The sequence below is a fragment of the Jaculus jaculus genome, chromosome 5 (assembly GCF_020740685.1).
Source record: "Jaculus jaculus isolate mJacJac1 chromosome 5, mJacJac1.mat.Y.cur, whole genome shotgun sequence".
In the NCBI taxonomy this organism is placed as follows: Eukaryota; Metazoa; Chordata; class Mammalia; order Rodentia; family Dipodidae; genus Jaculus; species Jaculus jaculus.
Window position 1 is genome coordinate 117220575 of NC_059106.1, and position 13168 is coordinate 117233742.

Here is a 13168-nt window from a genome sequence, read left to right on the forward strand (position 1 = left end):
CAGCTATGATGGTGTTGGTGGTTATTTCTGTTTTATTGTCAAGTAGGTTTTGTTTTATGAACTGTGGTGCCCCTGTGTTTGGTGCATACATTATGGTTGTAATATTCTCTTGATGGATTTTTCCCTTTATAAGTAGGTAGTAGCCTTCTTTGTCTTTTTTGATTGTTTTTGGTTTGAAGTCAACTTTATCTGATATTAATATAGCTACACCTGCTTGTTTCTTATTCCCATTTGCCTGGAATATTGTTTTCCACCCTTTCACCCTGAGGAGGTTTCTGTCTTTAGTGGTAAGGTGGGTTTCTTGAAGGCAGCAGATTGAGGGGTCTAATTTTTTGATCTACCCTGTTAGCTTGTGTCTCTTAATGGGTGAATTAAGGCCATTAATGTTTAGGGTGATGATTGTGATATTTGATTTGATCCCTGTCATGTTGTGGTGGTAGAGGTGTGTTGGCATTTCTATGGAATTTAATTTTTTTTTTCTATCTACTCTGGGTTTTGTTGCTGTGATCTGCTTCTTGTAGGCATTTGTGTTTGGTTATTTGTTTCTTCTCTGTGGAGAATTTCCTGGAGTACTTTCTGTAGGTTTGGTTTTGTGTTCATATAATTGTAAAGCTGAGTTTTGTCATGGAAAGTTTTCCTTTCACCATCTATTATAAGGGAGACTTTTGCAGGGTATAGTAGTTTGGGTTGGAAGCCATAGTTTCTTAGAGTTTGGAGAGTTTCATTCCTGGCCCTTCTAGCTTTCAGGGTTTCCATTGAGAAGTCTGAAGTAATTCTGATGGGGTTTCCTTTGAAAGTGGTGTGCTGTTTTTCCCTAGCTGCTTTTAGGACTTTTTCCTTGGTGTCAATGTTTAGAGTCTTAATGACAATATGTCTTGGGGAGTTTCTCCTTTGGTCTAGTCGGTTAGGAGTTCTGTTTGCTTCTTGAATCTTGATGGGCCTTTCTTTTAAGAGACAGGGGAAGTTTTCTTCAATTATTGTGTTAAATAGTTTCTCCATGCCTTTGGTCTGAAATTCTTCTCCTTCTGGTATTCCAGTGATTCTGATATTAGGACGTTTAAGTGTATCCCACAATTCTCTCATGTTCTGTTCACAGGAACTTTTGAACTTACTGAAATTTTGGGATTCTCGAACTGTTTCTTCCATCCTGTCTTCCAGATCAGAATTTCTATCTTCCACTTCGCTGACTTTATTCTTGAGAGCCTCTAGCGAGTTTTGGACTTGTTCAATTAAGTTTGCATTTTCTACTACTTTCCTATGTATCACTTCCATCGCTTTGTCCAGCTCCCTTTTTGTCTCATTTTCTGATTTTCTTGATGATTCTTGGAAATCATCCTTGCATTTTTTATATTTTCATTTAGTATGGCCAGCTGATTTTTAAGGTCCTCTTTTTTTTTCACTCTCCCTCAACTCTCTTAGCTCTCTTTGAATTCCTTCCAGTGTCTTATCATATTGTTCTAGCTTAGTGATGGGAGCATCCATAGGATTATCTATCATTTGCAGCTTTCCTGTCAGTTCTAGCAGTAGTTTGGTCAGGGTTGTATTGTTCATTGTTTCCACTTGATGTTCTGATCCTAAACACTCTTCTACGTTTTGGTTAGTTGTGATCCTTGTTGGACTGGGTGATCTGTCTGGGTTTTCTTCCATTTTATTTTTCGTGTTATTTCTTTTGCGCTGTGGTCTACCCATGTCAGTGTATGGGCAGGTAGGTGGGTGGAGCAGCCTGGCCTCTAGCTTAATGCAAATCCAAAGCAGCCTGGGGCAGTTGCAAGCAGCCTGGGTTTTTGCTAACTCTTGGCAAAGCCGCCTATCTATAGCCTGACAGGGGCACGCCTGGGTGCCTGGGGCGCGGGATGCCGCGCATCGCGCCTGCAGTGAGTGGATAGGGAGTGTGGGGCGCCCTGGGGGGTGGGGCGCCGCGGCGGGGGGGGGGTTCGAAACGCTTGGGGGTGGGGCACAGGGGTCCCGGGTCGCGTGGGGGCGCAGGAAGCCACGGGGCGCTCTGGGCGCACCTGCTGCCTGTGGATAGGGAGCGTGGGGCATGCGGGGGAAGGGGTGCGCGGGTCGTGATGGGCTGCTGGGGGGCGCGGCGGTCTCGGGGCATGCGAGTGGCGGGGGGGTGTGGGGCACGCCTGGGCGCCCTGGGCGCGGGACGTCTCAGGGTGCTCGGGCACGCCTGCTGCGTGTGGATCAGGAGCGTGGGGCGCACGGGTGGGGGAGTGGCGCGCGGGGCGTGATGGGTGGGGGGGTGCACGGGCGTAGGGCGCGGGGGTTGTGGGGCCCGCGGGGTCACTGGGGCACGTGGGGCTTTGTGCGCGCAGGGCCGCCGGCGCCTCTTGCATTGGGTCGAGGCGGGCGGGGTGGTGGGGTGTGGGTCACGGGGGTGTGTGGTTTCCTCTTTTACCCTAATCTGTGCCCTCCCTCTTGCAAAAAATTTCTAATTTCCCTTGAATATTTGCCTCTGTTTTCCTTGTCTATAGTGCTGTTAGGTGGTCGCCATCTTGACTGGAAGTCTGGAAGTAGTTTTAAATAGTGGAGCTACTAGGGTTTTGAGTTACCTTCTAGGTGTTAGTTGGTTCTTACTTTGAGAAACTCTGTGTTACAGTATAATCTCTGCTAATTCAATAGTGTCATCATTTTAAAAACACTAAAATGGACTTCTTTTTGTTTGTATGGAATGTATTAGAAAGAAGGACACTGGTTGAAAACAAGACACACAGACACATATGCATATACCCCTTTTTGGTTGATTCAGTGCTAGTATACTCCCTTTTTAAACTTTTGAATCTATGTTATAAAGCTTAATAGATCTAAGTGGATTAGTAAATTCATTCCAAGGTTTCTATTTTTTGTTTATTTTTATGTTACTAAATTCTAAATATTTTCCTTTCAGATGAAAATAAGAAAAAGTAGCTCTGAAATTCGAGAACTTGAGAATATAGAAGAACACCAGTCTGTAGACATTGCAACTTTGGTAAACTTCTTTTGAATATAAATGATAGGAACTAAACTCATTTAGCTTAATTGCCATCAAGTCTCATTTTTTAAAATTATTATTTAATTTTAAGAAAGAGAAATGGGCATGACAGGATGTTCCAGCCACTGTGAATGAACTCCAGACATCTCTGTGTGGCACATGTGTGTCATTGTGCTTTTGCATCACTGTGCATCTGGCTATGTGAGACCTGGAGATTTGAACATGCATTCACAGGCAAACATTTTAACCACTAAGACATCTCTTCAGCCCGAGTCTCATTTTTTTTTAAATCTCTACAAAATAAGTTTTTTTTTTAAAACAAGAAGTGCAGTAACAGTAAAAATTAGAAAAAAGGAGGGTGAGTTTTGTTAGGAAGTTTCAGTGTAGCTGAAGCTTCTGGTGATGTGGTTGCAGCAATGGCTCCATACACTTAAGAAAATTAAAAGCTTCCCACAGGGTGAGTGGGCTCTTTAAATTCTCTTGCAATCTGGTTCTGTATATCAAGTAGCATTATTATTATTATTGAAAGGGAGTTGTGCTTTCCATCCTCAGCAGACTAATCACAATATATTGTTATTTTTGTATGTCCATGAATGCCTACCTACCAATTTTTCATATTCATATGATTCTACCAGTATTTAGGATCAGCCATTTTTCTGGTAGGTGGACTGCTTCGAATTGGTTGAAATGATGCTAATTGAGACCGTGGTCCTGGGGTTTTCTCCATGTGGACTAGTTAGCTTCACTCTGTTCCAAGGCCATAGCCTGTACTCATAGCCTCAATGGTAATACATTTGGGCTCGCTGAACTCTTTGCCCCCATCTGCGTAAATGTCTATATGGTTCACACGGTCCGCCACCTCCTGCAGCCGAGTCTTATTTTTTAAAAAGACTTTTTAAAATTGCAGCTATTCTTTATGATGGCTGTCTCCATTCATAAATACATTAAATATTACCTGTTGTACAGCCTTTGGAATTCTCCAATATTCTTTTTTTATTGTATGTAATTTGAATGCATTATTTATTTTGTCTTCTATCATATAAAATAAACTTTACCAAAACTTGTGGACTGGGAGGTGGCTCATGGTTAAAGGTATTTGTTTGCAAAATCTGCTGGCCCTGCTTCAATTTTGTAGTGCCCACATAAAGCCAGATGCACAAAGTGGTATATGCATCTAGAGTTTGTTTGCAGTTGCAAGATATCCTGGCTCGCTCTGTCTGTCTAATCTTATCAATCTCCCTCTACCATCAAATAGAAAAACACTCTACTTCTAAGCATTGGCCTTCAATCAGACTGCTGAGCATAGTGTTTGTTTATCCCACTAGGAGGGACTTTCAGAGTTAGCCACTATCAGAATGGATAGAGAGAAAAATCAGAACCAGTTTTTAGTCAATCACAGTTTATCTTTCTTATTTATATTTTTTACATTACTTTTTTCCATCTTAATTCTGTCCACTTATTTTTTTGTATTTTAATAATTCATTCATCTGTTTATGTCTTTCAATGTAGGCTTTTTTGAAGTGTGATAAACAGTAAACCAGAGAAGTTGCAGGTCTGACAAAACTTATGACTGTTTATTTGGTGTCTGATCTGTACCAAGCAGCATCTTACATCCTAAGGAATAAACAGAGAACAAACCAGCAAGTTCCTGTGCTAAGGAGGCTCTTATCCATTGAGGATTGTTGGGTTTTGCTATTAGTCTTGCTTTTTACTTTTTTTTCTCTTTATTGATAAACTGCTTTCTTTAAAATGTGTCTTAATTACTCATATTAATACATTGTCACAAAGCACATAATTGATTTACACTAACATTATTTTGAAAAAATGAGCAGAATGAGTTACTATGTTAGATTATAATGTCAAGCAGTATTGTTTCACTTAGCTGATAAATGTCATTCGTTCTTTTGAACTTGTTTTTCTTACATTTTAATGGCCATTTAGACTATTAAAATAGTGTTTGTGTGTTTGTTAGATCTGGTTTAACTATTACTGTTATTTTTCCTCTAAGAATTAATTGTTTACATTTTATTTTGCTGAGCAATTTTAGTATTTTAATTAACTCTCTGTTCTTTAACTGTTACCAGGAAGATGAAGCTGAAGAAAATAAAATCAAAATGAAAATGGTTGAGAAAAATATGGAGCACCAAAAAGAAAACATGGAGAATCTTAAAAGTCTAAAGATAGAAGCCGAAAAGAAGTATGATTCAATTAAATTAAAAATCAATCAACTCTCAGAGCTAGCAGATCCACTGAAGGTATATATATATATATATATATATACATATATATATATATATCATTGTTACTCTGTTTTTTGAATCTTTTATGTTTTAGTTTTATTTCCAAAATACTCATTGGGCCTTGCTTCCTTCTATAAAAGGCCATTCATGTGACTCAGCTGATCAGGATGGCTTTTGAGGGGAATGGCAGCTTTCTTTCCACCATCTTTCCAGAAGTCCTTATATTTTGTTCTTTTGAAGATCTGTAGAATAAAGCAACTCTGGGATATGGAAGTCCATAAATAAGTTCATGAACAGAGAGTAGACTGAAGACAGTGAAAAGTTTTGATCTTAGCTGTTTGCCTTAGTAGCAAAATTATTCCCATGAATCTGCCACCATATATGTTAACAGCTTCTAGATACAGTCTGCTTGCCAGTATGAATTTTATTCACCTTGTGTTAGAAGCGGTAGTTAGAATATGGAATATGCTGTTTAGGTAATGTGTCCATTGTTTTTCCTACTTTGAAATGTTTGACTATATTTGTAAATTAGTGCTTTTGTTTGTTGTAAATTAAATTTATTGGATAGGGAATGAGAACTACACTGTACTTTTAAAAAAATAGATGTTCTACCATAGTAGGAGGGCCTCTTGAGGTTTTTTTTTCTATTTTTTTATTAGTTTTGTATTCAGCAAATACAGTCAGTTTGGTACCATTATTAGGTTCATCTATGACCTACCCCACCCCATTGGCCCCTCCTTGTTGAGGTATATGGGTGTGGAGTTAGCCCACAGTTATTGGTATGATAAATGTCTCTGCATATCAGGACCTAACATGTGGCTCTGACATTGATTCCACCCCTTCTTCCGCAAAATTTCCCTGAGGCATGTTGGGTTCATTTTTGGTCTGCCTCAGTGATGAGATGTTGGGGGCCTCTGAGGCTCTGGCTCTCTGATTTGGTAGGAGTTGATTTTTCTCTGTTGGTCTCCTTCCCCCTTGTGCTGGTATCCAGTTCATCAGGAAAACAACACCCTTGCTTGTTTCGCCAATTTTTCTTAGTTTCAGCGAGGGCCTTTTTGAGGTATGATGGAGTGGCACTCTCCTTGGGAGCTACATCTATCTGAAAAAGAGAAGCAGATTCTCCAACGGAGAGTAAGTTAGCACCAGGACAAATGAGATAACCCTTACTTTTTTTATAGAGAAGTTAATAGGTATAGGCCCTCTTGTAGCTCACAATTAATGGTACCTTGATAATGGAGAGCGGGTTTGTGTTTGGATATGGTTCTGACTTGTTTCCCCGCTACAGCTATGGGTCCCATACCACTGAGAGGATCAGTTAGCCAAATCAAGAGCAGTTGGTTCCCCACCATGGCTGTGTGCCACTATTGCACTTGTGTGGGCATCACAACAGGTTATTTGCTGCTAAGTATGTTAAACCATGAGTTGCTTGGACAGATATTGGTCATTTCCTCCCAGTCACCCATGTAGCACCTTCTGGCACTAGACACGCTGACTGTCTGGGGACTGACTGTCTCCTGGCTTCCAGCCATGCCATTCCATTTTACGTGTCAGCTGCACATGGTGTCTTCAGCAGTAGGGTCTTACCACTAACCTTTGGTGGGTCATCAAGTATTCTGACAGAAATCTGTCTGTCTTTTACGAAACCTTGTAGGTCTCTCTGATCAAAAGCTCATTGTGGATGATAGCCCCATGTTGTTACTGGGAGCTACAGGTCAGTGCCCACTAAGAAAATGAGGAAAAAGATAACTAATATACAAGAGTTCGAGAGAAGAGAGAGAGCGGGAGAGGGAGGGCGGGAGGGAAGATGTAGAAGATTAAGGTTAGCCTTGATCCTACCCTTTCCAGTTTCTTGTGGTTCAGGTGTTTCCTGTAAGGGCCTGATGAGGGTTCAGCCATTTGGTCTGCCTTTTAGGAAGTAGAATTTTATGGTACCATTGCCATTTGGGTCTAGATTAGTGTTTCCCACCCCTTTGATGCCCTCCCCTCCCTCCCCATCCATCCTAGTGTCTAGTCCATGAGATGCTTGCTGGATATGTAAGGTAGATTCAGGTTAGATGCTGTAGATGAGTGAGACTATGTGGTGATTTTTTTTCTATGATTGGGTAAGTTCACTGAGAATGATCTGTTCTAGGTCCAACCATTTTTTCCTCAAATTTCATTATGTCATGTTTTCTTACTGCTGTATAGAATTCTATTGTGTAGATATACCACATCTTAATTATCCATTCTTCTAGTGATGGACATCTGGGTTGATTCCAGCTCTTAGCTATTACAAATTGAGCCGCTAAAAACATGGTTGAGCAAATCTTTCTGGCCTGTGGTTTGAAGGTTTTAGGGTACATGCCCAGTAAGGGAATAACTGGGTCTGTTGTTACCTCTATAGTCAGCCTTTTCAGGAGTGTCCATATTGCTTTCCAAAATGGTTGTACCATCCTACATTCCCACCAATAGTGGGTGAATGTTCCTACTTCTCCACATCCTCACCAGCATTTATCTTTATTTGTTTTTTTTTTTTTGATTTTGCTATCCTTATTGGGATAATCTCATAGTTGTTTTAATTTGCATTTCTCTGATGATTAGGGATGATGAGCATTTTCTTAAGTGTGTGTTTGCCATTTGTATTTCTTCCTCTGTGAACTGCCTGTTCAGCTCTTTGCCCCATTTTGTGAGTGGGGTGTTTGACTTCCAACTGTTTAGATTTTTGAGTTCTTTGTAGATTTTACAGATTAGGCCTCTATGTCAGTTGGATAACCTGCAAATATTTTCTCCCATTCTGTGGGTAATCTATTGGCTTTGCTTATTGTATACTTGTCTGTAAAGAAACTCTTCAGCTTCATGTGATCCCATTGGTTGAGTGACTGTTTAAGATCGTGTGCTACTGGGGTTTTGTTCAGGAAGTCTTTTTCCATTCCTATATCATGGAAGGTACTTCCTAAATTTTCTTCCAGTAGTATTTGAGTTTCTGGTCTTATGTTGAGGTCTTTGATCCATTTGGATTTGAGTGTACTGCATGGCAAAATGTGTGGATCAAGTTTCAATTTCCTGCATATGGTTATCCAGTTTGCCCAGCACCATTTGTTGAAGATGCTGTCTTTTTACCAGCCTATATTGTTCGGGCCTTTGTCAAATATCAAGTAGCTATAGTTGCTTGGCCCAAAGTCCTCTTGAGTTTCTGATATGAATGTTGTTTGTGTGGATCAAGGGTGACTTGGCTATACTTTTGAAAATTGTATTTTTGCAGTGTTTCTGTTTTTTATTAACAACTTCCAAGATTGTAAACAATACCCCGTGGTAATCCCCCCCCCCCCCCAGTTTCCCCTTTGAAACTCCACTCTCTATCATATCCCCTCCCCATCTCAATCAATCTCTTTACTTTGGTGTCATGATCTTTTCCTCCTATTGTGATGCTCTTGAGTAGGTAGTGTCAGGTACTGTGAGGTCTTGGATATCCATGCCATTTTGTGTCTGGAGTAGCATATTGAAGGAGTCCTACCCTTCTTTTGGCCCCTACATTCTTTTCACCACCTCTTCCATAATGGACCCTGACCCTTGGAGGGTATGATGGCGATATTTCAGTGCTGAGCACTCTTCTGTCAGTCATCCCAAGGTAACTGCCATTTGAAAAGAGGTTTCTTTAACCAAAAGTGAAAGTAACATTAGTATATGGGTATGAACAGTAAGAGAAGTACTTATTGGGTAGTTTGGTGGGCATAGTATATATGTTTAGCCAGGCAGCAGCGGATGCTACATCCTTAGGGCTCATGACTATCCCTCTTGTTGGTTTTCAATATCGGGGCTATATTCCCTACTATGGAGTGGGCCTCCAGTCAAATTAGAGGGTGCTTAGTTTCCCCCATAAGAGATGTGCCACTATTGTACCCATTTGCTCATTTGGTCTGGCTGGCCAAATACAAGGCTTTCAGTGTCCACTATTGAGTATCTCCACGGGTGATTTCTCTTTGAACTGCATGTAGCACAGCTTTTTCCAGCTTTCTGTCAGCTGATCTACTGGAGGAGGTTTTCGGCTCAGCTCCAGCAGGATTTCTCAGTGACCTTGCAGCCAAAGTATGTGGAGTCTTTAGCAGTAGGGTCTTACCATCTATTTCTGGTGGGAAACCAAGGGTCTCTGCAATGGCCTGTAATGTTTTGGGGGTATCAGGGACCTCCATGGCCAAGTCACTGGAAGGTATCCCATCCCTGGCACTGAAAATTTTCTAGTAACAATCTATGGTTCCTGTGTGTTCAATTATCCAGAAAAGTAGGTTTCCATATGACTTAATCCTGTTAGATTTTGTTTAGCCCTTCCTCCACCTTTCCTTTACTCAATCTCTTCCCCTGACCTGACTTAGCCATTTTGACCCCCATTAATTTGTTCTTCTAATATATACAGTACCATCCTATTAAGTCTGTTTCCCTCCCTCCCTTCCTATTGCCTTTATATCTCCTTTCTAGCTTACTGGCTTCTGCTACTGAGTTTTCTTCCTACTCAAACAGAAATCCAATCATTTGTAGCTAGGATCCACATATGAAAGAGAACAGGCAATGTTTGGCTTTCTGGGCCTAGGTTACCTCACTTAGTATAAGCCTTTCCAGATCCATCTATTTTCCTGCAATTTAAAAAATTTTGTATTTATTGTTATTATTATTTACTTATTTATTTATTAATTTATTGGTTTTCCGAGGTAGGGTCTCACACTAGCTCAGGCTGACCTGGAATTCACTATGTAGTCTCAGGGTGGCCTTGAACTCTAGGTGATCCTTCTACCTTTGCCTCCTTAGTACTGGGATTAAAGGTGTGTGCCACCATGCCTGGCCTTCTTGTTTTATTTTTAATTATTTATTTGCAAGCAGAGAGAGTGATAGAATGGGTGCACCAGGACTTCTAGCCACTGCAAATGAGCTCTATTTGCATGTGCCATTTTGTGCATCTGGCTTTACATGGGTACCGGGGAATCAAATCCAGGTCATTAGGTTTTGCAGGCAAGTACTTTAAATGCTGAGCCATCTCCAGCCCACTTTACAGATTTTTCAAAACTTAATAATGTTTTTTTTTTGTTTCTTTCCTTTTAAAAAAATATAAATATTTTATTTATTTGTCAGTAACAGACGGGGTGAGACAGAGTGAGAATGGGTGTGTCAAGGCCTCTAGCCACTGCAAATGAACTCCAGATGCATGTACCACCATGTGCATCTAGCTTACATGGGACCTGGACAATCAAACCTGGGTCCTTAGGCTTTACAGGCATGCTCCTTAACTGCTAAGCAATCTCTCCAGCCCTGTTTATTTCCTTTTGAGACACAGTCTCAATTTGTGGCCACAGCCACAAATTGGCCATGTTGTCAAGGAACACTGATCCTGCTCTCTCTAGCTGGGGTTATAGATGTGTGCCACCACACTCTTATTTAGTGCTAGAGATCGCAGCCAGGTCTTTCATGCATGTTGGACAAGTACTCTTACCAACTGAGCCATCTTCTCTGATGTAATGTAGTTTTATTTTTTATTTTATTTTTTGGTTTTTTGAGGTAGGGTCTCACTCTAGCCCAGGCTGACCTGGAACTCACTGTGGAGTTTCAGGGTGGCCTCAAACTCATGGTGGTCCTCCTACCTCTGCCTCCCGAGGGCTGGGATTAAAGGCGTGCACCACCATGCCCAGCTATAATGTAGTTTTATGTAAAACAGCTCATACTGTAGTTTTCTAATGTTGCTGAGAACTAAAAATCATTATTTAATCATCCTACAGAGCATCAATTTTTGTAGTGACTTTTCCTGTCATCTCCTACATTTGAGTATTTAAGCATGGAGTATGTTTAGGGCTATGTCAAGTTTGGGTTAAGCCTGTAAATTCTACCCATGAGAACTGTTGTTAAGTGGTGTTTCATATTTCTAGGTCAATTCATCAATGAAATGAAATTAGTAAAATGTTCTCATGGATTTCTTAGTTTTAAACTTGATAGTACCCAGGATAAAAATGCATTATGAAATATACAAAGCCAAGTCAATCATGATAAATGTGGAGAAAGGGACATTAAAATCTAGTGTTTCTTTTCTTTTTTAAATAATATAATTATTTATTTATTTATTTGAGATAGAGAAAGAGGCCGGGGGGTTGGGGAGAGAATGGGTGTGCCAGTGCCTCCACCCACTGCATACGAACTCCAGATGCATTTGCCACCTTGTGCATCTGGCTTACATGGGTCCTGGAGAATCCAACTGGGATCCTTTGGCTTTGCAGGCAAATGCCTTTACTGCTAAACCATCTTTCCAGCCATCTTTTTTTCTTTTTTGAGGTAGGGTCTTGCTCAAGCCCAAGCCAACCTGGAATTCACTGTGCAGTCTCAGGGTGTCCTTGTACTCATGGTGATTTTCCTACCTCAGCCTCCCATGTGCTGGGATTAAAGTCATGGACCAGCACTCCTGTCTTAGGTTTTCTTTTATCCTAATTTATAAATTGAGTGATTACTACCTCAAAGTTGCTCAAAGAAAATTAACCAGCATGAATGTATGATAATTTACTGCTTTAGTCCCAAAATATGCCAACTTGTTCCGAAAGGAAAATATGCTTGTTCATTTTGAAAGTCCTGTCAAAAAGTGATTAGAAATTTAGTTGTCACTCATACTGTTCTTAAACTATTTATAGTTTCTAATTGAAATATCTGCTATCATATAAATTATACCCATCTTTTTCTGTTGAAAACAAATAGTTGGGTTCATTTTCATGTAAAAATGTTTTTATTACATGAACTCTTTATTTACAGAACTCTTAAGAAAGCAGCATATTATAAAACTTACCATATGTGATATGGATGAGATACAGTACATATAAAGTACATTTGACTATATTGTTAGATCTAAAAATACTGTAACTCCTGCTGCATAGAGGTAAATTTTTTGAGTTTTTACATACTTCATAAGTTATTTTTCTTTTCTTGATACTTGCTGTATGTTCTTTTTCATGTTTATTTTGGCTTTTTTTCCTTTGTTTTATCACTGTGGTTCTTTAAAAGCAAGATAAGCATAATCTATATGAGTAGTGCTAGGATCAAAAACAAAGGATTAAATACTCTTTTTTTTATTTTATTTATTTATTTGAAAAAGAGAGAATGAGAACACCAGAACATTAGCTACTGCAATTGAACTCCAGAAGCATGTGCCACCATGTGCATATGGCTTATGTGGGTACTGGAGAATAGAACCTGCAAGCAAGCCATTTCTCTAGCCCAGATTAAACTTTCTAAAATCTAATTTGCTGGTGTTTATGTTAGGAGCCTTGCTAACAAGCATTGTTGAGGTAAATGAGGTATACTAAATATCCATATATGTGTGCAGTTTGATTAGTTTTCATATGTACAAACTTTTGAAACTGTCTCCCCCAAAAAGAACATAATCCCTGCTCTTAAGTCTCTTTGTTGCCCTTCTGTTAACTGTAGTTGGCACATTTTTTAAAATTTATATACATTTAGGTTTTCCCTTACCCTGTTTCACTTTCTGTGGTTTCAGTTACCTGTGATCAAGCACATTGTAAACTAGGAATATTTATCTTTAATCTCTTTTTTTAATCTTTAATCTCTTAATAGATACCATATTCACTATTTTCACAGTGTACTAATGTTACCTATTTTAGGTAGTAATTGTTAATCTCTTAATATGCTTACTGTATAGATTAACTATAATCTGTACAGAAAAATCATAGTGCATATAATATTTAGTACTGTCAGTGGGTCTTTGGATGATGTGTTCTGGGCTGATAAAATGGGACTTCTTATATTAACAGTTGGATTAAGTTTTTATCTGTTTATTTATTTGAGAGAGGGTAAGAGAGAATAGGCCCACCAGGACTTTCAGCCACTGCAAATGAGCTCCAGGTGCATGTGCCACCTTGTGCATCTGGCTTATGTGGGTCCTGGGGAATCAAACTGAGGTCTTTTGGCTTTGCAGGCAAGCACCTTAACC

The 13168-nt window shown here is 39.8% G+C and overlaps 1 protein-coding gene across 2 annotated transcripts in view; it reads left to right on the top strand.

Annotated features, from left to right (window-relative positions):
* Window positions 1-13168, top strand: part of Smc6 (structural maintenance of chromosomes 6) — an 85145-nt gene that overhangs the window by 48194 nt on the left and 23783 nt on the right. For both annotated transcript variants that reach the window (XM_004663785.2, XM_045149990.1), the window contains 2 exons: window positions 2894-2974; window positions 5062-5232. In XM_004663785.2, the coding sequence (XP_004663842.1) occupies window positions 2894-2974; window positions 5062-5232 (252 nt within the window). The remainder of the gene's footprint in view (window positions 1-2893; window positions 2975-5061; window positions 5233-13168) is intronic.